At 46.5% G+C, this 21,562-nt stretch overlaps 1 protein-coding gene across 1 annotated transcript; it reads right to left on the bottom strand.

The window, feature by feature from the left end:
• On the bottom strand, window positions 1-21,497 carry lmbr1l (limb development membrane protein 1-like). The gene is made up of 17 exons (XM_035382047.1): window positions 21,183-21,497; window positions 12,945-13,029; window positions 10,523-10,556; window positions 9,893-10,032; window positions 9,205-9,308; window positions 8,781-8,904; window positions 8,311-8,379; window positions 8,130-8,194; window positions 7,839-7,911; window positions 7,529-7,612; window positions 7,327-7,403; window positions 7,028-7,105; window positions 6,737-6,810; window positions 6,509-6,599; window positions 6,337-6,403; window positions 5,082-5,243; window positions 1-2,555 (listed from the first exon to the last, which is right to left on the bottom strand). The coding sequence occupies exons 1-17, from the start codon at window positions 21,243-21,245 to the stop codon at window positions 2,470-2,472; spliced, it is 1,476 nt and encodes a 491-aa protein (XP_035237938.1). The 5' UTR covers window positions 21,246-21,497; the 3' UTR covers window positions 1-2,469.
• Between the last annotated feature and the right edge of the window lie 65 nt (window positions 21,498-21,562).

Genomic DNA, 21,562 nt, shown 5'->3' with positions numbered 1-21,562 from the left:
TTATAGAAAACTGATAAATACATTTATTGTCTTTTTAATCAATGAAAACAATAGTAAATTGTAGCAAATCCATGCCATGTTAAAATAATCCCACATACCTACTTTTGATAACCTCGGAGTTTTGGAAATAAAAAAGTAATTAAAAATAAAACATTCAGTAGAATTTTTTTATGGCTTGAAAGCCAATGAAATTTCACAGATATTCTTTTCTCCTCTCCTTAAATGTAAATCTGAGTCACATGATCTGCACCTGTCCACCCCTGTCAAACTACAGTTACTGCACTTCTCAAAAGAAACTGCCGCAGGACAGTGATGACACGTGTGTGTTAAATGTAAGGGCCGTCGTACGCCTGGCCGCAGGTAAGGGTGATCAGCGCAGAGAAGCACACGGGCATGAAGCTGCAGCACACACAGGGACTGCACTGCTGTTCCCGCTCATCCCGCTCGCTGGCTCCCCCTCACCCTGTCAGTCCACATAGCAGGCTCGCTGACTCAGGCAACAACTCTGTCTGAGGCGACTGTAGATTTGAGGATGGGGAATTTGGGGGGTAAAACAATTGGTGGGAGGGGCAAATTACACTTTTAAAAAAAGGATACACATATTTGGATAACAACGAATTTTTTCAAACCTATTAAGAGATAACAGAATTCACTAGCATTAAAATAACTGCTCAGTGAATTTAAAAGTTGTACAGCACTACAGCCCAGCTCCAGCAGAAGTGTCTTTCTGCTTGATCATTTCTTTTCTCTTTAACAGAACTTAAAATACTAAACACAAAGAACGTAGTGGTTCTGAGTTTTCCCCCATGCATTTACCAGCTAGACAAGGCTTCTCAATGACCAGTGTCCCCTGAAGCAGAGTCTAGTCTAGAGACTCCAGTTTGCATAGGTATAGCTGAGGGAGTTGTAGGTTTTGAGCTAGAGCCCCCTCTCCCCTTCAGTCAATGTGCCTACAGCACCGGACCCCCCAAATGGCTGAAGTATGACAGTTCGGTTCGGAATTTCACCCCGGGAATTCCTGGCTACCCCACTGCCCGTTCGATTCCACAGCAGCAGCCCACAGATTTCATTACAATGAGATGATGTTGCAAAATCAAAGGCACACACAGACAAACAAGGCAACAGAGCTACATAAACACTGGCAGAGAAGCATACATCTCAACTACCGTGTGTCACAATAAGCACGTGGTTACAAGAAACAGAAACAAGACACACATGCACACACACTATCCTTCAAAACCAAGCCTGACCATCCCATGTTTTGTATTGCACTTTAGTTTATACACACACGCACACACACACACACACAACATGCACACCACACACACACACACACACACAACATGCACACAACACACACACGCACTAGCAGTGTAAACATTATAGTTTTAGGTTGCGGTCCACAAGTAAATATCCAATCTGGCCCGAGCAATGAGGATAGGCAACCACTTTCACAATTCCTAAAAAGTTGACAATTATTCTTAAAAGAAATAATAACCAAACCCTCTAACACCACAGGCACCGTTGTTTATGATATAAAAGGTCTCGGGACGAGCGCTAAGTTTTCCATCCTTAACCCCACTCTCTTCCCTTCCGCTCAGGCCCCGCCTCCTCGTCCCTTCATGCCGAAGCGTTAAGACAGCGAGGGCTTTCAGAGAAGGCCTCCTGTCTGCACCACTGTCAAACCGAACACCATCTCCCTTTCTCCTCACGTTCTTCACACTGCTGATTAGGTCTCAGCTACATCACGGAGAAAAAGACACAACAAAAAAAGGAAATGGCATTTGACTAGAAGAGTAAGGTAAAGAGGAGTGACTGAGGCAACAGAAATAGTTCGGTAAAAGGGGGAAGGCGTGGGGGGTAATTGCGGGGGGGAGGTCTGCACAGATAGGAAATGCCCCGTGTTAAACTTCCTGCCAAAGCAATACACTCCATAGACTGGGCAGGAAGAGGAAATGATGTCACAGCCATGACGTCATGTTCGAAAAAAGGTCTGCAGACCTAGGTTTGGACAGGTGTCAAATCCCATCTACTAAATATTGCCATTGTTAATGTCCCACAAGGCACTGGTGTAGGGAACAGGGTGAAAGGTCACACAGCCCAGCACTTCCTATTCTGTGCTTAACTAAGCACTTAATGCCCTTTTGGCAAAGAATCACATTTTCCCCCTGCAGTACAATTCAGGCGGTGGCCTCGGTAAACAAAAAAACAAACACATTTGGTCCCAAAGGTAAGTCATTGACCAGACTAAATTTCTCTTCCAGTTCCTACAGCCAATGTCTCTTTCAGCGTGCTTTGACAGCACACCTCCTCCAATCGATTGGCCGACAGGCTTCTGTGCTCCAATTGGCTCAGCAGACAAGGTGCAGTAGTGTCCTGAGGTCCAACAGGGAGTCTTGCATTCATTATTCCGGAAGGTTCTGCACCTTTGGAGGTTGGAGGAGCAAGGAACCAGAGGTTGGCGAGACATCACTGAATCTTGGAGAGTCCACTGGCCAGGAGGAGCTTGAGTGGGATTGTGGAGCGGGACATCTTCAGAGGGAGTTTGTGAAGACCTAAACAGAGGGGAAAAGAGGCTCATTGAGGAGGAGGAGGAGGAAGAAGATGGCTAACAAAAAGAAAAACAGGCTCAAACATTACAAAATGTAGTGGTACACATGGAAGGAGAGAAGTGGATTCATCCAAGTTTGTTCAAGAAAAATAAAGTGAAGGAACATTCTTGGGTAGGGAGGGGAGGTGCATGGGGCGAAGGTCATGTAAGAAAGCCACTGTGTGCGTGTGCGTGTGTGTGTGGGTGTGTATACGATGCTATCTCACACACCCAGTGAGGTCTGTGTGGTTGCACTGGCATGCCCAGGGCTCTGGGTTTAGCTGTCGTGTTGGGCTGTGATGTTTGTATTGGGTGGAGGGCAGAGGGTGTGTGTTTTGGAGGGGCTCAATAGCTGGGCCTGCAGTCCCCCAGGGGGCCCCTGGCCACCCCCCCCCCGACTCCCCCGCTGTCCCACGGCACCTTCCTGAGAGGATTGTGCTCTTTCTATCTGAGGAAAGACCAGCCCACAGGGAAACCGGGACAGAGCTGGGAACACCTATCGCCAGAACACACACATACACACACACTCTATTACATACACACACACACACACACACACACTATTACATGCACAAGACACAGAGCCCAACACACACATACACACTATTACATACAGTTGCAAACAAACACACACTGTACTCAAACACATGCATACACATGCAAATGCACAAACATATACACACACACACACACACACTTGCCCACGTCACTCATACGTACATACGCACACATCCACACAGATAGGAGTATACACACAACATACACCCATTCTCCTGATCCCTATTCATTCAAACTGGCCTGACAGATAATATTCATCTGTTGGTTGAATATTTGGGAGCCAGGAGCTAAAGACTAAACTGACAGGCTCATGCACTTCAGACACTAGCCTTTAAGCCTTTATCTGGGCTATGCTCTCCAGCACACAAAACAGTCTGTAATCCCCAAGGGCAGAATGCAAACATCCATTGGTAATTCTCAGAACCGTCAACCAAATATAAAGGAATTTGTACCTCCTGCAGATGATAATACAATTCAGGCCATGATACGTATAATACTCTATTTGACAAGATATTTAACTGATCCTGAGGATATGGGTGAGAAGGACTCTCCTGTTGTTTAGTACAAAATGTATGCATCACCACCAGCCATGCTCTTAGCCACTTCAAAATCAATCATCTATACATGTGCTGGACCTGCTCTCTGACAAGCAAGCAATGTGGTATGTCAAATACAACATTTTTATCTTTTAAACTTTATCTCGAAGGTGCACACAGCTACTTCCATGTTTCCCTCGCCTCAGGCTCCCATAGTTCATTGGAAAGTCTGTAATGAGCTGCTCATGAAATGCCTGATGGGAACTGTATGCCAATGGGACACTGGTTTGGCTGAGAAAAACGGAATGTTATAAAAGGCACTTTTTGTAACTTATAGATAGAAGTGGGGAGAATATGACCTGGAAATAAAATTTTATTTTACACAGTTCTTAAACTGACACAAAAATGAGCCTCATAATACAATTCAGCCACCCAAACCTACATGTTTCTTACTGTACTCGGGGTTTTTTTTTTTTTTTTTCCCCTACGTCTTTAAATTTAACACTTTTGCCTTCTCACCCAAGCTGGAATACCAAACAGCAACAACAAGAAATCTCACTGGCTTTCAGCGAAAGCCAATAAGGTACAGCAACACAGTCAAGTGGAGAGAGAGGCCAGGCTTGTGTTCAATATCCTGACTGCCAAATTCCGGTTGAATTTTTTTCCCCAGCTCACATTTTATGTCTCTGTTTGACATTTCGTACTTCCATGGGCCCTGTGACCTCGGTGGACTGCCCGGGGCCCGAAGGCTGGTTCAGGCGGGACACACACAAACCCTGCAGGCACTACAATGAAGGTGTTTGTTCTTATTGGCATGCCAGCGCAATGCATCTGTTCTTTTAGGGCCGGTCAGTAAACATTTGAGCGCGAATGTTCGCGGATGTGCCAACGCTGAATATGGAAAATGAAATGCGCTCAAAGGCCGTGTGTGATGCCAGTCACGTGATTCTTTTGATATGAAAATGAAGGGCCTCACTGACACACACCCCGCCTCCAAATGAAGCGTATGCATATACGTGCGCCCTCATCTAACCCTCCTGTGTGGGTTAGAACACATACAACACACACACAAGCCACGCACACCTTCACACAAACACATACATTCATAGACACTGTCAGAGGCACACTCGCAAAATACACTATCACACACACTCACTCTCACACACACACACACACTCACACACGCACACACACTCTCACACACACACACACTCTCTCTCACACGCACACACACACAATCACACACACACACACACACACTTTCTCTCACACACACACAATCACACACACACACACACACTTTCTCTCACACAATCACACACACACACACTCTCACACACACTCTCTCACACTCACACTCACACACACTCACACACTCGCGCAGGGCGGGGACTGACCGAAGGCTCGTATCAGCTCTCTCTGCAGGGCCCAGGTGACGGTGTTGATGAGGCAGGCAGACGTCAGCCCAGCGAACACAAGGTTGTACAGGAACACGATGTAGAAGTTCCCTAGCCAGTTGTACCTCCCAAAGTCTCCCAGCAAGTCAAACCTTGTGATCCCTAAGGGAGAGATAAAATATATAAATAATATACATGGGGGGGGGAATAAAAAAATAAAAGTAATTAAAACAAGATTTCTCCCCTAAATTGTTACCCACTTGGATTAGAGACCCATTGCTCCCAGGTCTGCTGTAGAAATGCCAAGCTGCACTGGTTTTAAAGTGACACTTCACTTGCTGGATTATTTGATTATTCTTCAAAAATAGCGCTTAATCATAATTTCTGTTGGTTCTTATGCTTATGGTGCAAGCAACCAAACTACTGAACAGATAAGAACATGTATGCACGTTTACTATTGTGAATGAATGCTGTCAAATTAATCTGTTCATATGTACATCCTCTGACCCCTCATGAAACATAACACTGATGTACAAACTGCTTTCTGGAGTTACTTGAAACATATTTCCAACCTGCCATTGTAAAGCTGGCACACACACTAAAACAGAAGCTTCAAAAAAGCACCATGATGTGACCTATCGCTTTAAAAATGAAGTCATGGAAAAAATAATGCGAGTTGGCAAGTTTTGGGTAACTTCTAAATCATTGTACGGCTTTTATGCACAGGGAAACCGTTCTGATAACATATACACTCCCCTTTGACAACACCTACATTTGGGGTGGATTCAATAACGAATTTTGCTAGTTCTCATAGGCATTTGGCTTGTTTTGTAACAATGGCAACACTCCCTTGAACAATGGCACAGCCCTGATATTAGGTCAAGCTGTACCATATCTCAGTATTCCCCTCCTATGGCCAAAAATGGTATTACAGCCTTGCAGATACCCATCCAGCTGTGGACACTGAGGTTTCATTAGACCAACAGCAGGGTACAACCATGGGTACTGTCGATCTCTGACTTCTGTGAACCAATGAAGAAGCTTTGGTCTGCACAGTGAGACACCATGATTGGTCCAAATCAGCAAGTCAGTGACAGCACACACCGGCTCCATCAACTTCGGGGTTCATGAAGCCTCGCTCCACCATCACTGCTTCACACGGTTCGTTTTCTGTCCTTTTTGTTCAAAAGCAGCCAGACCGACACAGAGACGTTGCAGCATAGAACCCTGAACCGAAACCAGGACCAGAACCTACCCAGAGTCCGGGAGAAGACGGGCAGGGCCGAGCTCAAAACCAGCAGAGAGACGCAGTTTCCAATGATCTGTGGAGGAGGGGGAGCTCAGCGTTAGGATTGGAGCGGACGGCTGGGTCTCTGTGCAGACAGACACACAGATGCAGCGGGAGACCAGGAGACCAGAGGACATACCTGCGTCAGGGTGGTGTCCTGGGAACGAGGCAGCAAGCCTGTGAAAAAGCGAGAGCTGTAGAACCCAACCACAGAGGACACCATCAGGTACCTGAACACTGAGAGTTAAGGCCCCAACACTGCACTCAGGACTGAACACACAGGCCAAAACAACAGACGCGCACGCACACGTGGGCGCACGCACACACACACACACACACACACCCCTCAGAGCGTGTGAAAGGATACAGGATGATCACGACCTGCACCGCCGCTCCCAGAGAGCCAAACATGGAGAAGGAGGCGGCGCCCAGACGGGCGTCCTACAGGGGGGCAGAGGAGCAGCGTCAGAGAGGGGCCCCAGCAGAGCGGCGCTCAGAACCAGGTCTCAGGCTCAGTTCCCCAGTACAGCGCATTCACAGAGATGTGTACCCCAGCGAGTGGCTCAGAGGAAACCTCAGCTTCAGACAGACTGCAGAAAGACCGCAGAGGGCGGCGCTCTGTATTGGATCAGACCGGATGCTGATATAGCGCCCTCACCTCCATTCCTCTGGGCATGGCCCTGTCATCGATGAGCAGCTCCAGCACGTGGAAACACACCATCAGCACCGACACCACCTGACCAGGGGGAGACCCAAGCCCACAGATCAGACCCCTAATTCTACCCACACTGTGAGGGGAAAAGTGTGTCTTTGAGTCTTGTGTGTGTGTGTCCTTGTTTTATTATGTGCGTGCGCTTGTAGGGGAGGGGGGCCCACAGAAGCCACATTTGCACAGGACCCAGAATTTTGTGCTGCACCCCCGTGTGTGAGAGTGTGTCTGAGGAAGTCCCTCCTTACCGTTAGGGCCAACAGCAGGAGCATGGCCAGTGGGTAACCAAGGTTGCGCTGCCACGGCGACGCCCTCCTCCTCATCTCTAAGGGAAAGCAGAAGGGAAACGGGATTACACCTCTGAGAAGGCAGGCCTGTTCACACACTCAGTGCTGGAGCCCCCTCTGGTGGGCGGTGCCTGTAAAGGCGGCTCTCGCGGCTCAGTCTTACCCAGGGTGATCCGTCGGGCCTGAACGCTGAGGAGCTGCCTCTTCACCACCTCCAGGTTTAAGCTGAGCCAGCAGGAAGTCCCATCTACAGAGAGAGAGAGAGAGAGAGAAGGGGAGAGAGAGAGAGAGAGAGGGAAGGAGAGAGAGAGAGAGAGAGCGAGAGAAAGAGTGTGTGTGAGTGACAGAGAGATAGACAGAATCAGAAACCAGTCTGCACACCAGTGTCCATGCTGTACACATTCGTATAAACACACTCAGGCACATAAACACGCACGCACATACTCACAGAAACACACACCCTTCACACTCACCGGTCAGTTTTCTGGAGAGAGAGGCCTCTTCAAACAACGCACAGCTGACGGTCTCCTCTACATCCTCCAACAGCTGAGAGGGGGAGGAAAAAAGAGCGCAGAGAAACAGACAGAGAGCAAGGGAGAGGGGGGGGTTGGCAGGGAAATAAGGGGGGGGGGTAATTCAGAAAGAGCAGAGGAGGGAGAGAGGAAGGGGAGACAGAAAGAGAGATTAGACAGAGAACGACCTCTAGGCGGCAGCGGCGAATGCAAAACGACCCCGACGCCCCTCTTCCCCGGCGGGGGGCTCACCCGAGGCTTGACCAGCAGGCTCCCCGTGATGCTGAACATGCGGGACAGTCCGAAGGGCGTGCACACTGCGGGACGGACACGGGAGACACGCGTCACAGAGCGCACGCTGCAGGCCACGCCCCCAAACACACCACACCCACAGAAACCACCAATCACGGAGGGAGGGACGAGTGATACTCACACAGGAGCAGCAGGACCCCAAACAGTGAGATGCAGGAGTACAGGTAGGGCAGGTAATACTCCCACATATCTGAGAGAGAGAGAGATTCATCAGCATATAGAAAAAATTTAAACAGGCACATTACTGGCTAGCCTAATTCGGAGGTCCTCTGCTTTACACCAGAAGGGCACTGACCACAAGAGCAGACTTAACTCCTCAGAGAGAAAGACAGGATTAGAATGGGCTCTTCTTACAGAGATGGACAGAACTGACCAAACATGTCTGAGACAGACAAAATCTGGCTAAACTCATATGACATGGACAGATTCTGACTAAAGTCATCTGAGACACAGAGAATCTGGCTAATCTCATCTGAGACTGACAAAATCTGGCTAAACTCATGTGAGACAGTTAAATCTGACTAAACTCGTCGGAGACAGACTCTGGCTAAACTGATCTGAGAATCTTGTCTGACGCAGGCCCGAGCTCACCGTAGAGGCTCTCCTGGGCGGAGTCGTGGTGGAGGAGGGCGGAGGCCACCCACACGATGCCGAGCACCAGCAGGGTGAGGAGAAGCAGCACCACCGTCGTCTCGTACAGGCGGCCCATCAGGCCCTGAGCACGACACGGGACACTGTTACACGCGAGGAACACGGTACACACTGCACGCACTGAGCATCACAACAACCGCAGCGAGAAGCACAGGGAAGGCACATAATGGATCCTGCTTCAGTCAGACTTGATTACAAGAGAGGGTGCCCAGTTTAAACTTCATTAAGAGAATGTTATCACTATTCCATTACAGTACAGCGAGTAAAGTGAGCGGTCCACACATCCAGCAGAACTTTTAGCCCATGAGCAACTAAGAAAAATATTGCAAGGAGCATATGGGAAGTGTCACGAACGAGCTGGTACCTTTTTGGAGCCGACAAATCCCTCAGACTCGGTGAAGAAGTATGCGAACGGCATGAGGAAGAAGAGGGAGAGGTTGGAGAAAAGGAAGACCAGGTTCCAAAGGCCTGAGGAGAAAGAGGAGATGCAAAAATAAATATAACAGACCAGTCCGACAGGGTTTCTGCGAGGGAGGTCAAGACCTCCAAGCCCCTGACAGCCAGTCGATTCAATCAATGTTGCCCTCAGGCTGAACTCAGTGTTTACACACCGCAGTTCCTCTGTCAACCACCAGGGGTTGCCAGCATTCCAGCTCTCTCCAGGTGAATTAGTTTAGCGCATTTACACTATACAGTTTCTCCAAATCTAGCTGCTGGGCTCCATAATTCAGGTTCTTCTCCTTGGGAAAGGCTGTGAGAATGTGGGTGAGCCTATTGAAAAGTGTGGTCTGAGTTCAACACAAAACACAGGACTAGAACTGCTTCACACAACAAGCAGACACTTGAGGCTATTGACACCAGTATGCCCAGCCAATGAGTCCTGTTTGCATGCCAAACCTGATAACTGACCAGAACAAGATATTCTCCAAACACATCTTTAAAAGGAGAGTGTGACCTGGCACTGTATGAACGGGAGTGCGTACATGTTTGTGATAGTGATGGGGTGGGTGTGTGCGCGTACGGTTATGAGGTGGGGCAGGGCGGGGTCATACCGTGGATGAGGGAGCCATTGAGCCACTGCATGTAGTAGCTGTGTGGGAAGGAGAGCAGCACCTCATTGGACAGGATGGAGAGGGGGAGGAGTAGGACCGCCCCCACAGACACAGACAGAGTGAAGGTGCAGAGCCATAACCTGAGGGAGGAAACCAGAGAGGGATAGGGGAACGAGGGGAGAGAGAGAGGGGGAGAGGTGTTACTGATGGCTTGCCTCACAAATCCGCATGCCTGGCCTAGTTACTTATTCAGCCAGCCCCTGGTGTCAGCTGCCCAGCTGAAGGAGATAAAAACGCATTGGCTTTCTTTGCTTTGTAGGTGTTAATAATACCATCTACTGTGTAAATGAGCGGGCACATCGACCTTCTTGACTTTGCACATTATCTCACTTTAGAGCAAGGTTTGTCCCAGGGTGTGTTCCCAGACCTGTTGGCAGAGATGCCAAGTGACACCATTCCAACTAGGGAAGAACAGCACCAGCGTGGAGGTACAAAGAGCAGAGAGACCCAGACACACACACACACACACACACACAGAAGGTCAAAATGACATTCACATGCCAGAAAGCAGAGATAAATCACAGCACAGTTATGGGTAATACAGGTAACACAATACTCTGCATTACTTACGCAATTCTGTTGACAGTAGCTTCCTCGTCGTCGTCTAAAATAAGAGGAAACATTGACATGTTAGTCCTGCCCAGCCAATCACTGCCTTAGTTAGCCAGGGCAGGAGCCCGAACATTAAAACAACGGCTTCAATGAATACACACAAGTGAAGTGGACAAAAGCTAAAAATTTCACACAAATGACACTAAAGACCCAAAATGTTTTACAGTTACATCACTTAGCAGATGCCCATTTACAAAAGTACATTGAATTACAGTACAGGACAGCTTTGCATCAATGGATTTTGCAGGCAAAACACTCAAGACAAATAAGTACTGTCCACACAAATTTCAGAAAGTTGTTTTTTAAGGGAAAGAAAAAGAGTTAGGGGAGTGTTCATTTTGAGGGTAAGCACGAAGTCGGAAGTTGCTTAGGTTGGGTGATGGCGGGCGACACTTGCTGAAGAGCAAATCGTGTACTAATCTTAGTTGGTGTAATATTTATTCATGATATCCAAATGCACCATGTGACTCCATATTGCAGTTTAATATATTTGTAATTATTGCAGCCAAAACTTCATTATTTGTGTGATCCTGTGTGACTTTACCTTTAAGCGCACTTTCTGGGGGTTTAAAAAAAATATTATTTCCCTTTTCAACTGGTATGTAAATGTTGTATGTATTTGATTGACCTGGACATTTTTTGCATGGAAAGAAGGATATGTTAGACATTTACAGAAGTTTCTAGTAACCTGCCTGCTTTACAATGACAGGTACAATTACATGAATCTACTTTTCTAGAAATTTCCATGTACATCTTGTACAATGAAAATCTTTTAGAACGGGAATGATGCTGTTGGACAATTCAATTAATCTCCAAAGCAGAAAAGCTCCTCTGGGTAGCAAAAAACATTAGTCACAGACAGTAAGCACATGCCGCACTAACGTATCGCAGATCATTAAAATAACTGTTGAACAAAAGAGAACAAAATCAGCCGGATAAACTTAAGCCAAACCACAACACTGGCGATAGCGTCACCAGAACTCTCGCTGTCCCCATCACGCAATACCTCCAGGAACAGCGTTGCCTGGAGCTGCCGCAGCTGCTTCTAATTCACGGCTATTTATTCCCACGGTTACACAACAGACTGTTTGTGTGCACGTCCTGCTTATGTGTACCGTTGCACTTTTTAAAAGTTTTTAAACATGTTGGCAACGGCTTTGCACGAGTAAAGCGCACATTTGCAGGTGTGAGGCAACACCGCAGGATTCGCGTCACGCGTGTTGTCATCTGTAGGCCAAAGGCTCTTCCGAGTTTCGTAAAAAATTTCGCGGAAAAGGCAAAGCAAAAATGAAAATGAGGAAGCGAGAAAAGCTAGGAAATGACTTCTAATTTCACACAGCCTTCGTGTTCAGAACACAGCTTATGTACTGAGGCATGAATTAGAACAAAGACAACAGACACATTGGAATTGAGCATCTTAAAAGGGGTTCTGGCTATTCAAAGCTATTATATATAAATACCCAATCCTAGATTTTGTGTACAGTATGTACAGTGCTAGGCATGTCTGTGGTTTCCAAAATACAGAAGGGTTTCCAAGCAGCAACCTCCGTGACTGAGGGAACATAAATATCTCCCAGGAGCAGTGCTCACTCAGTCCCCTACCCCCGCCAATCTGACAGCCAATGTTTGCGTTTCTAAAATGTCTTCTGAGCACAACAGGTTTAGGGCAGGTCATTTCGGGGCCAAGGATAAGAATTCTGGACAAAGTGAGGTTCCCAATCTATCAGGTGAGAGTCACAAACTCACACACTAAAGAAAACTGACAAAAATCAATATTGTGTCAAATTGTTTAAGATGACAGATGTTTTGCACTATTGCAAAACCCGTCACACAAGCTTTTCACAGACATAAGGCCCAGGGGGACTGATGGTGAGTAAAGCAATAAAGGATTCTGGTTGTGAGGCAGCATTTCTTCGGCACATCTCGTGTCTTTGGGTGCAGTTGGACTGGTACAGTGACAATTACTTTGACATTTGAAACTCTCAACAATTTCAACAAGCAGCCTTTCAACTCTGTCATCTCCTTGTGTTGAACAACTGAAGCTTGGATGGGAGACCTCCTGGGTCTGCCCGAGGGGGTCAGTCTGACTTTTTTGACAAAAATAATCCAAAGGGGCGGGGACATCGTGCTGCAAGAGGTCCCAGCTTTAATGCAAGGTGTTATGCTCAGGTTCTGACTCACTGTGGGCATGCTTGCATCATGCCTCTCATTAGAGCTTGTATGTTTGACTGCAGGGACCAGTCTTGTTGCCCTTCTCTGCACTATTTTGGCTTTTGTAATATTCATACAGTGGGGTGGGGATTGGACTGAACACAGTACTCCCAATGTGATCTGACAAAACCAGTTGTGTGACAGTTGATAAATGTCTTTTTCCACTTACCTGACATAAACTCTGCATTTTTTTTGAAGTGAGTGATGATGAAGTAGGAGAGGATGTAAAGACAGATGAAGAGCAGGACGCAAATCTGTAGAAAGGAAAAAGACAAACACACATTTTTACCAAACATAATTTCTGTTGCACCAATTTATCAAAGGAAAACTACCCAACTGTAGTAAAATATTTTCTAAATCTAAGTAGCAGATAACATCTGCCCAGACTAGTCCATAAAACCACTCCATGGCAGGGCTGTTAATGAGTCTCAGAAATAAATAAAAAAACTTACAAAGTGACTATGAAACCCATACAGGGGGACACAACAAAACAGGAACATTTCACATACCGGTTATTAATAAGTGTATAAAAAGGAAAATATAAAAACAGGAATGAAACTAATTTTCTAAATGGAATTGACCAGTGCAATAACATTCAACATGTTAATGTGGAGGACTTGTGCACTTGTACTACCAACTATGGACACTTTGTGAAGGCATGCAATACATTTCCTGATTGGGAAATGTTGCATAATTCAGGAAGATGCCAAAACAGTAATGTTTTCTGTCCAGTGAATTTATTGGCTTAGCACAGCTTTAGCCCAGACTCAAGTCAGCAATGTATATGTCACCAATTCCCAAAAAAACCATCCTATATGGCTGAGGAACCCCCACCTAAAAAACAAATCTGACACCTTTAGACAGTGGGGTTCAAGGTGCAAAGGACAGGAACATATTTTCTATGTTTTCAGATACAAGTAATCATGAAGTATGTCCCTTCAAACACTGCACAAATACTCCACACCCTTGGGCTGCATATTTGACTCGCTGTCAGACGGCAGAAAAACCAGAGCAGGTTACCGCCGCTCTGGCTGCCTTTATCTTTATCTCTTCTGACTGCAGCTGTGAAACCCAGCGCAGCTCAGAGCATCGCAGGACAAAGACGGGCGGGAGCAACCGCACAACCGGGCAGAGGTCAGGGGCAGGGGGGTTCTGGGTTCACATCCAATGTGGGGCACTCGCCTCGAGAGGCAGTGCGCCCGATTTGTATCTTTAGATTATGGGTTAAAAAGTGATAGTGACTCCGGATCAGGACGTCTGCAAAGTAAATGAGTATTAATAATAATAATAATAATAATAATAATAATATAAATAAATAATTTAAATAATTCATAAAATAAATTATACAAATAAGAATAAGAAGACTAGATTGGAGAATACATTGTCAGCAAGAGACAAAATAGACAGTAACAGTAGGTCCTATAGTATGATAGCAGGTACAGGAGTTTCTGTACTGTTAGAACATCTGAATACATCTGGGTCTGTAGATTGGCCCAAGAACAGCGATAAGGGAATCAGATTGTGTGTTCCTGTAAAACCACTTTGCGTTTGCATCCCCCCCCCCTCACTCTTCCTCCCCAGAGGAGCCGAATCAGCGCTCATATCAGCGGGGGGGGGGGGGTCCAAAGTCGCTCCGCACAATCAGTCCGTCGCCCGTTATCACACCGCGGAGAGCGCGGAGCCCAACTGCTGCCTGTGCGCTATCGCCGTGGTGACGCAACACAGGACTCGACCCACAAACCAGTCCAGCGCGACCCCTTTTTTTTTTTGGGTGGTGCTGACCCCAATCCGCCGAACTCAACGGCGTTACTGCCGACGGCCGACATACGCGCAGGCCACGGGTACGCCTGCGAGCCGCAAGACCGGCCAACGTCCGCAGCCGTCTGCGCCCAAATTCACAGCAAGGGCACAAACGAGGGAGGAAGGACGGCGCCAATAACCGTGAACACCCAGGTTCCACGAGAGAAGCCAAACTGAGACCAGCTTTCTAAGAAAAACCCCAGCTCATGGGCCGCTGGTGAAACCAGGCAGAGCTCAATCAGGGGAGGTGCCAACAGGAGTATGGGGTTCCCACAGTTCATAAGGCGATGTCTGTAAATGACCAGCTGTGACCGGTCATTTTCATTTAATGCTAATGTAGCATGTTCAGAGCTGAACATTTCACTGAAATTGTGAAACATTTAAAGAGCGAGCTGCACCAAAGGGCTCGCCCTGTAAAGAGTGGTATATCCTGGCCAAGCGGCACATTTCAAAGGTCCCTGATACAAAAACAGTGTAGAGAACAGTATGCATCCTCTCAGTCAAGGGGGGCTGGGGAATTCACCTCCTGCCGTTAAAATAACTTCAGGGAACAATAGATCTGAGAGGCACAGGGAAGGCCGTCCTGAACGGATTCCTGCTTCCTCCAAACCCAAGTAAACACAGCCCTGTCAGTGAACCAAAAACAAGTCTCACGTTGAAGTCACACATGGGAGTGTTTGAGCTGAATGCAGCTTCTGAATGCAGAAAGCTTCTTTTAGTGCCTGCCATTTTGATGACAAGCATTTCACTCATGCCGCTTCAACCATGCGTTGATCTTGTGCACTATTGCTGTACACAATTCCGGCTTTCTTACAGAATTACTAGAAATATTATCTGAATAACTGCCGAAATAAGACCTAGTGGATGGCACCAAGAAGAGGGAGAGAGAGCTGCCCCCGCCCTGTCAGGACACTGAACAGCACACCCTGGTTGCCTGGCCGTCTCTGGGCAGAAAGCAGGGTTGAAATGGAGCCACCCCAACTCCACTCCACCCCACCCCATGCCAGCTTTGGCTTGTTGTTTTCATGTTCAGGTCTGTTTTGACAGGATGAAGGCCCAGCTCTAGCTCTAATGAAATATACAGCAGCACGTGCGTGATAGGGGTGGTAAACAAGCGCGTGGCAAGGGTCTGCCGAACCCATTTAGAATGGCGTTCACAGGAGGACACGGACACTTAACTGGATCTTTAACAGCCGTCAGCCAGTTTGCCCCCCCCACCCCCCACCCCCCCACCCCCCCACCCCCCCACCTACCCACCCCCCCACCCACCTGCAGGTCTCAGGTTTACTTTCTTAGCCAGCTAACCTCGATGGGGCCAAATCGCCTGGAAACAAACCAGACATGAAAAAAATGGATTCTTTTCCTAGACTCACGACTCAGTCATTGAAATTCAGGCTGGGGGTCACTGCTGATGATGCAAACCTGCTAGACGTTACCATTATTGCTGAGGGAGGCGACTTGCAGCCGCGGCTGTAGCGCTCAGCTCTGTTTCTATATCAGTCCTGTTTATGTAAACTGATACTGCCGCCCAGCTGAGAAGCGCCATGCTCACATCTGCAGTGCCCAGCTGGCCCGGTCTGCTGCACTGACAAACCAGAGCTGCTCACTGCTGAAAAAAAGTCATTCAGCGCGCCCGAATGAACACAAAAATAATCACGTGAGCGTGATTGATTGACAGGAGCCATTCAGCCCATCTAGGGTCACCAATTGTAAAGCACAGCTCAATTACTGTGCACAACCAACACCCAAATGGGTGTTTATGCTTAATTTTTAAATTTAGTTATGCTTTCAGCCAAAGCAGTTGTGAAACATGTCTGAGGCATAAAAAAACAAGAGGTCAAAGGGCAAGGGGGTGGGTCTAGGTTGATAGTGGCCAAAGCACAGAGACTGGCCCCAAACAAAGGGCTGGCGAGAGACACATAATGCAATGACTGGGGGTTAGAGGGGGTTCTTATGCCTGCTGGGGGGTGCAGAAGCCCAACCAGCTTACATGCCAAACGTGAAGCCCCAATTTTCTGCTGCCGGCGACACAATGCGAACCAACCACCGGCAATATGACCCTGAGATAGAAAAACCACTGGTGTGTGAGTGTGTGAGGGTGCTTGTGTGAGTGTGTGTGTGTGAGTGTGAATGATAGTGTTATGGAGGTATTTTTGTAGCAAAAGCCACAAATATCTAAACAGTTTCACTAATATGTAAATGAGGTTTCACAAATGTGTGTGTGTGTGCGTGTGAGAGAGAGAGAGTGTGTGTGTGTATGTATGTGAGAGAGAGAGTGAGTGAGTGTCAGAGTGTGTATGATAGTGTGTGTGTGTGAGTGTGTCTGCCTGCATGTGCGTGTGTGCGTATGACAGTGTGTGTGTGTGTGTGTGTGTGTGTGTGTATGTATGGGAGAAAGAGAGAGTGAGTGAGTGTCAGAGTGTGTATGATAGTGTGTCTGTGAGTGAGTGTGTGTGTGAGTGTGTCTGCCTGCATGTCCGTGTGTGCGTATGTATGTGAGAAAGAGAGAGTGAGTGAGTGTCAGAGTGTGTGTATGATAGTGTGTCTGTGAGTGAGTATGTGTGTGAGTGTGTCTGCCTGCAGGCAGAATGCAGCACTCAGGGGAGAAACAGAGAGCGCAGAACAGCGAAGTCCGGCATGAGCCAGGAATGCACAGAAATAACAGCGCATCAGCACTGCTGACAAAGGGGCCCAAATGTTACGCAACACCAGAGACATCACTGTACAATTCAGAGGAAAAATAAACGGCGCACACAGCTCCCTCAACTCTACAGAACAGTGTTTTAGGCTGTCCGATGTGTGTGGGACTGGTGTGAGTGAAAAGCCATGCAAAAGTTGTCAGGAGGCAACAGAGCTACACTGAGCTGTCACCAGAACTGTTTGGCAGAGGCATAATCTAACTTTGGGCATAGGCCAAAAACCCACTTCTACAGCCTCGTTCCTAACCTGGAAGGTCCCAATTCAGACCCATCCATAGCAGCCTTGGAAATCATTTACAATTACAGATACAACCATAGAACTTAATCCATTCTATTTAAGCGCCTACTGTTTTATTGCAACATTAATTAGCAATATGCCCACTGTGTCAATTCAAGACCTTGAGCACTTAATAAAGAAACTTCAAATATGTCATTCACTTAGACAGCAGCTGAATTGTACTGCCTTTGCACTTCAGTGTTTACAGTCCTCTATGTTCATTTGTTGGCACAGGTCATTTGTATTGCTCTATTAATAAGCATAGCCTATAATGGCCTTCCAAGTCACTTTAGACAGTTGTATGTGAAATGAATACACACTAATGCAAGTGTCACAAGCCTTTCTGGCCTTGGGTTTGTGGGGACAGCACAACATGGGCAGCCGTGCCCAACACACGTGGGAGACAGATAGGGTTCATGAACAGCCGCACGCGTAGTGCTGACCGACACAAACCCGGGTGACACAGCTATCTGGCTGCGACGCTGACACAACCAGCAGCAAGCGCCCGACTAATCCGTCTGCTTATCCCATCCTTCTCTCGTTCCACCGCTCTCCTGACGCAAGCAAAAGAACTCGCTCTCCGGGTGCTGGGTTTCATTACACACCGTTTACTGCATGGTGAGGAGTTGGGGTAACTGAACTTCATCACCATGAAAGCCAGTAGCCATGCGCTATTTAAATAAAATAATTAGGCTAATGGCAATTAGCCATTCTATAAATCGTCAGATTGGTTGGGAGGCAGCATTAAGGTTAAGAGGTTTGCCTCAGGCCAAATGTGTATGTGGTTTTGTATTGTTTCGACTGGGAATTTAAAAAATAACTTGATTAAAACACTTGTTCAAGAGGATCAAAAACCCTTGCCTAAGGTGAAATGAGCAATATCCCCTTATGGGCCAATAGTGTGTCTTCATTAACACAACTTTGCCAGTTCCAGGAATCACTGAAATGTATGAAAAAAGTGAGCTTGCTATGAAAAAGCAACGCCATTTACGCAAGAATTTCACTGGGGGGTCTTTCATCGGACTCTCAACAAGAGAGGTTAAGGACGAACGCGGACTGAACCTAGTGTCTAATGGCACCTTTGCACTCTCACTGCCAGCGTAGGGCCTCCCATCCGTTAATGGCTCCAAGCGCTTTCTCCACGTTTACCCATTTACTTATCTATGTATGCACAGTCCAACCAGGAGGACGCTAGCACAAAAAACGAGAGTCCCATAATCTATTTTGCCCCAGCCTGGATATAAACAGGTCATGGGCAGAGCTCATCAACAGACTGTGCGCCCAAACTATCCTAACTCTTTGTTCTGTTTGTACCCATCCCCGACCTCTGGATGCAGAAAATGAGCATGCCCAAGTCTTAGTACTTTGTATAGCCTATCTGGTCTTTATCTGTTTGTGCCTTTCAGTGATTGCTCCTTACATAACTGCTCTGAGTAGGTTATCCAGCACTCTTAAATGGAATCCCACTCAATTTCCCACCCCTGTGTCACTAATCATGATTATTCACATGAAAAAAGCACAAACAGCACATTGTAGCGGTGCGTTTTACATTTAAAGGTGGAAGAGAAACTAGTAAACGCTAAACATTCAACATACAAAGCGTGAAATATTATTGCCTTTCGGAGAGGGTTGCACAAGACACCTTAACACTCTTTCAGAAAGAGAAAACATGTTCTTGCAATACACAGGACTTCATCTTGTAATAGTCAACCTATTACTCTGTCTATGAGGGGAAAAGTTTGAGAACCAAAGACAGCCAATACAAAACAATTTAAGTAGCCAAAATCCCAATGCACGGAATAACAATATAACCAATTAATTTTCTTATACAGGCCTAAATATTCAAGCTAGAAACATAAGCCCTGGATTAAAACCTAGCCTACATCAAATCCAAGAACTGTCAAAAACTGATATCCAAATGGTGCATGTCACATGCCAGTTAGTTATTAATCTGTCCTGAATCCCTAGAGAAACCAACAAACTGCAATAACAGAGCACAATCATATGATTTAATCAATGAATTACAAGAACAAAATGAACAGTGTCATATGTTTGCTCTGACATGACATCAATACAGAACACTGAAGTGCTTCAGAACCCCACACATTCTTATATTCTGACATTCTCTTCTCTTTTTCTTTTTTGTTTGTTATGTAACCAAAGGACACAGGCAGCCCGGTATGATGGTGGACATACATCAGTGTAAGAGGCTGTGGACGTGTGTGCGAGAAGTGCTGTGCTTTGCGAGGTCATAGGTGACTGCCACAGTGCTGTGTTGTAACTTTCGCAGGGCTGAAGTTCAGTAAGAGATGCACAGTGCCTGCCACGTCACTGGTCGTGGCACACACACACACACACTCTCACACACTCTCACTCACACACACACACACACGACGCACAGCACAAAGCCAAGTGCAGCACAGCAAGTGCAGCAAAATGCAGCCAAAGAGAGCTGAATGTGATTTTTATGGTCTTACATGTCTCTTGTCATGGACATAATCTGTATTCAGAATTTGTATTTCGGTTCCTGGTTGGCACAGTAAACTTGCACTGGTGCTTTGGTGATGTTGCATCTATCATCACTGGCCTGGGGACGTTTTCAGCCAAGTCTAACCCTATTAATATTGCACATGCACATATACGTATATGCACATATCAATCTGGTTATTGCGCTCATGTTTCTCCAAGCATTGTAAGTTGTTCAGGAATTATGTTAAGATTGAAAACTGTTCTCAGACCGAAATAAGGCGGAGAATGGGGAGATGGGTCTTCTTTATAAAACAGAATGTTCATGTAACCAGTTTGCATTTGTATTGTATGAGAAATGTAAGTATAGAGAAAAATGAGTTTTCAAAGAAAATAAATACCTTTAAGCACTTGTAAAATGTAATGTAATCCTGAGTTTTCTCCCCTGAGCTTATAGCAATGACAAGAACTACTGTGCTTACACAGAAGATCTTCATTGCTTTCATTGTTAAAATGTCATACACAGCACACCCCACAACCCCCATGTTAAAAGGACCAGCTGGTCAATTAATGTCCAGACCCCAGGTGTGGATCACCCTCCACCCAACCCCCGCCCCCCCTTCTTCAGGGTTAGCCTTGTGTGTCTAGTGGAGCCATATTGCTATGGACAGCTGTTCTTCAAGGGTCCTTGGTTGCCCTCCGAGAAAACCCGCAAAAACTAACATATCTGTCTCCAGCTACTGTAAATGTAAGGACTATAAGACCTGACATCTGCATGAGGACGAACCAGCAGAAAGCTTAAGGTTCAGCCGAAACTGCAGAAAACATGCTGTGTTCAAGCTATAGGCTAAGACACTGTGCAAGTCATCATAGCTAGCACAGATAATACGTGATGAGATTGTCAATTCACCAAAATTCAGTAACGTTAGTTATCTAGCAAATAGTGTGACAAGAGTAATTTAGTCTTTGTTAGCTAGCCAGCTAACGTTACACAAAAACTCACTTCCGCTGCACCGTCGTACATTTAGAATTTGGGCAGGTGCTTGGTTTGAAAGACGACAATAACTTCTATTGTGTTGCCATTTAAACAACTTGCTAACTATCTGCACCACATTAAAGGACAGACTGCTTGATAATTATTATTTAGAGAAGACCAGGCACTTACTATGATCTCCCGAACTCGGTCGTGGAATATCTGCTCTCTAACCGACACGTCGTCCGCTTCCATTCTCCGCTAACCATATCGTGAACTACGCGCTCGTTGCCACCTAAATGTTAAAACAAATAGCTTATAAACTAATTTTCTCCAGAGACATAATGCTGCCACTGCTCTCTTTGGATAGTCCCGGTGGACAGTGCTATTTTCATCCAGTCGGCAACCGTTCCTTGTTTCTGTGGTTGCAGCATATGCGCTGGATACACCGGTGAAAGACTACCAGCAGCGTGCAAACTTCACTCGGTTTGTACAGGACAAGGCTGGGGTGGAGCTAGCGACTTGGGGGTGTAACTAAGCCTGACTGATTGATTGATTCACCGAAGTGAAGC

The sequence above is a fragment of the Anguilla anguilla genome, chromosome 11 (assembly GCF_013347855.1).
Source record: "Anguilla anguilla isolate fAngAng1 chromosome 11, fAngAng1.pri, whole genome shotgun sequence".
In the NCBI taxonomy this organism is placed as follows: Eukaryota; Metazoa; Chordata; class Actinopteri; order Anguilliformes; family Anguillidae; genus Anguilla; species Anguilla anguilla.
The sequence above is the reverse complement of the archived record's forward strand: the minus strand, read 5'-3'. Positions and strand labels throughout refer to the sequence as shown.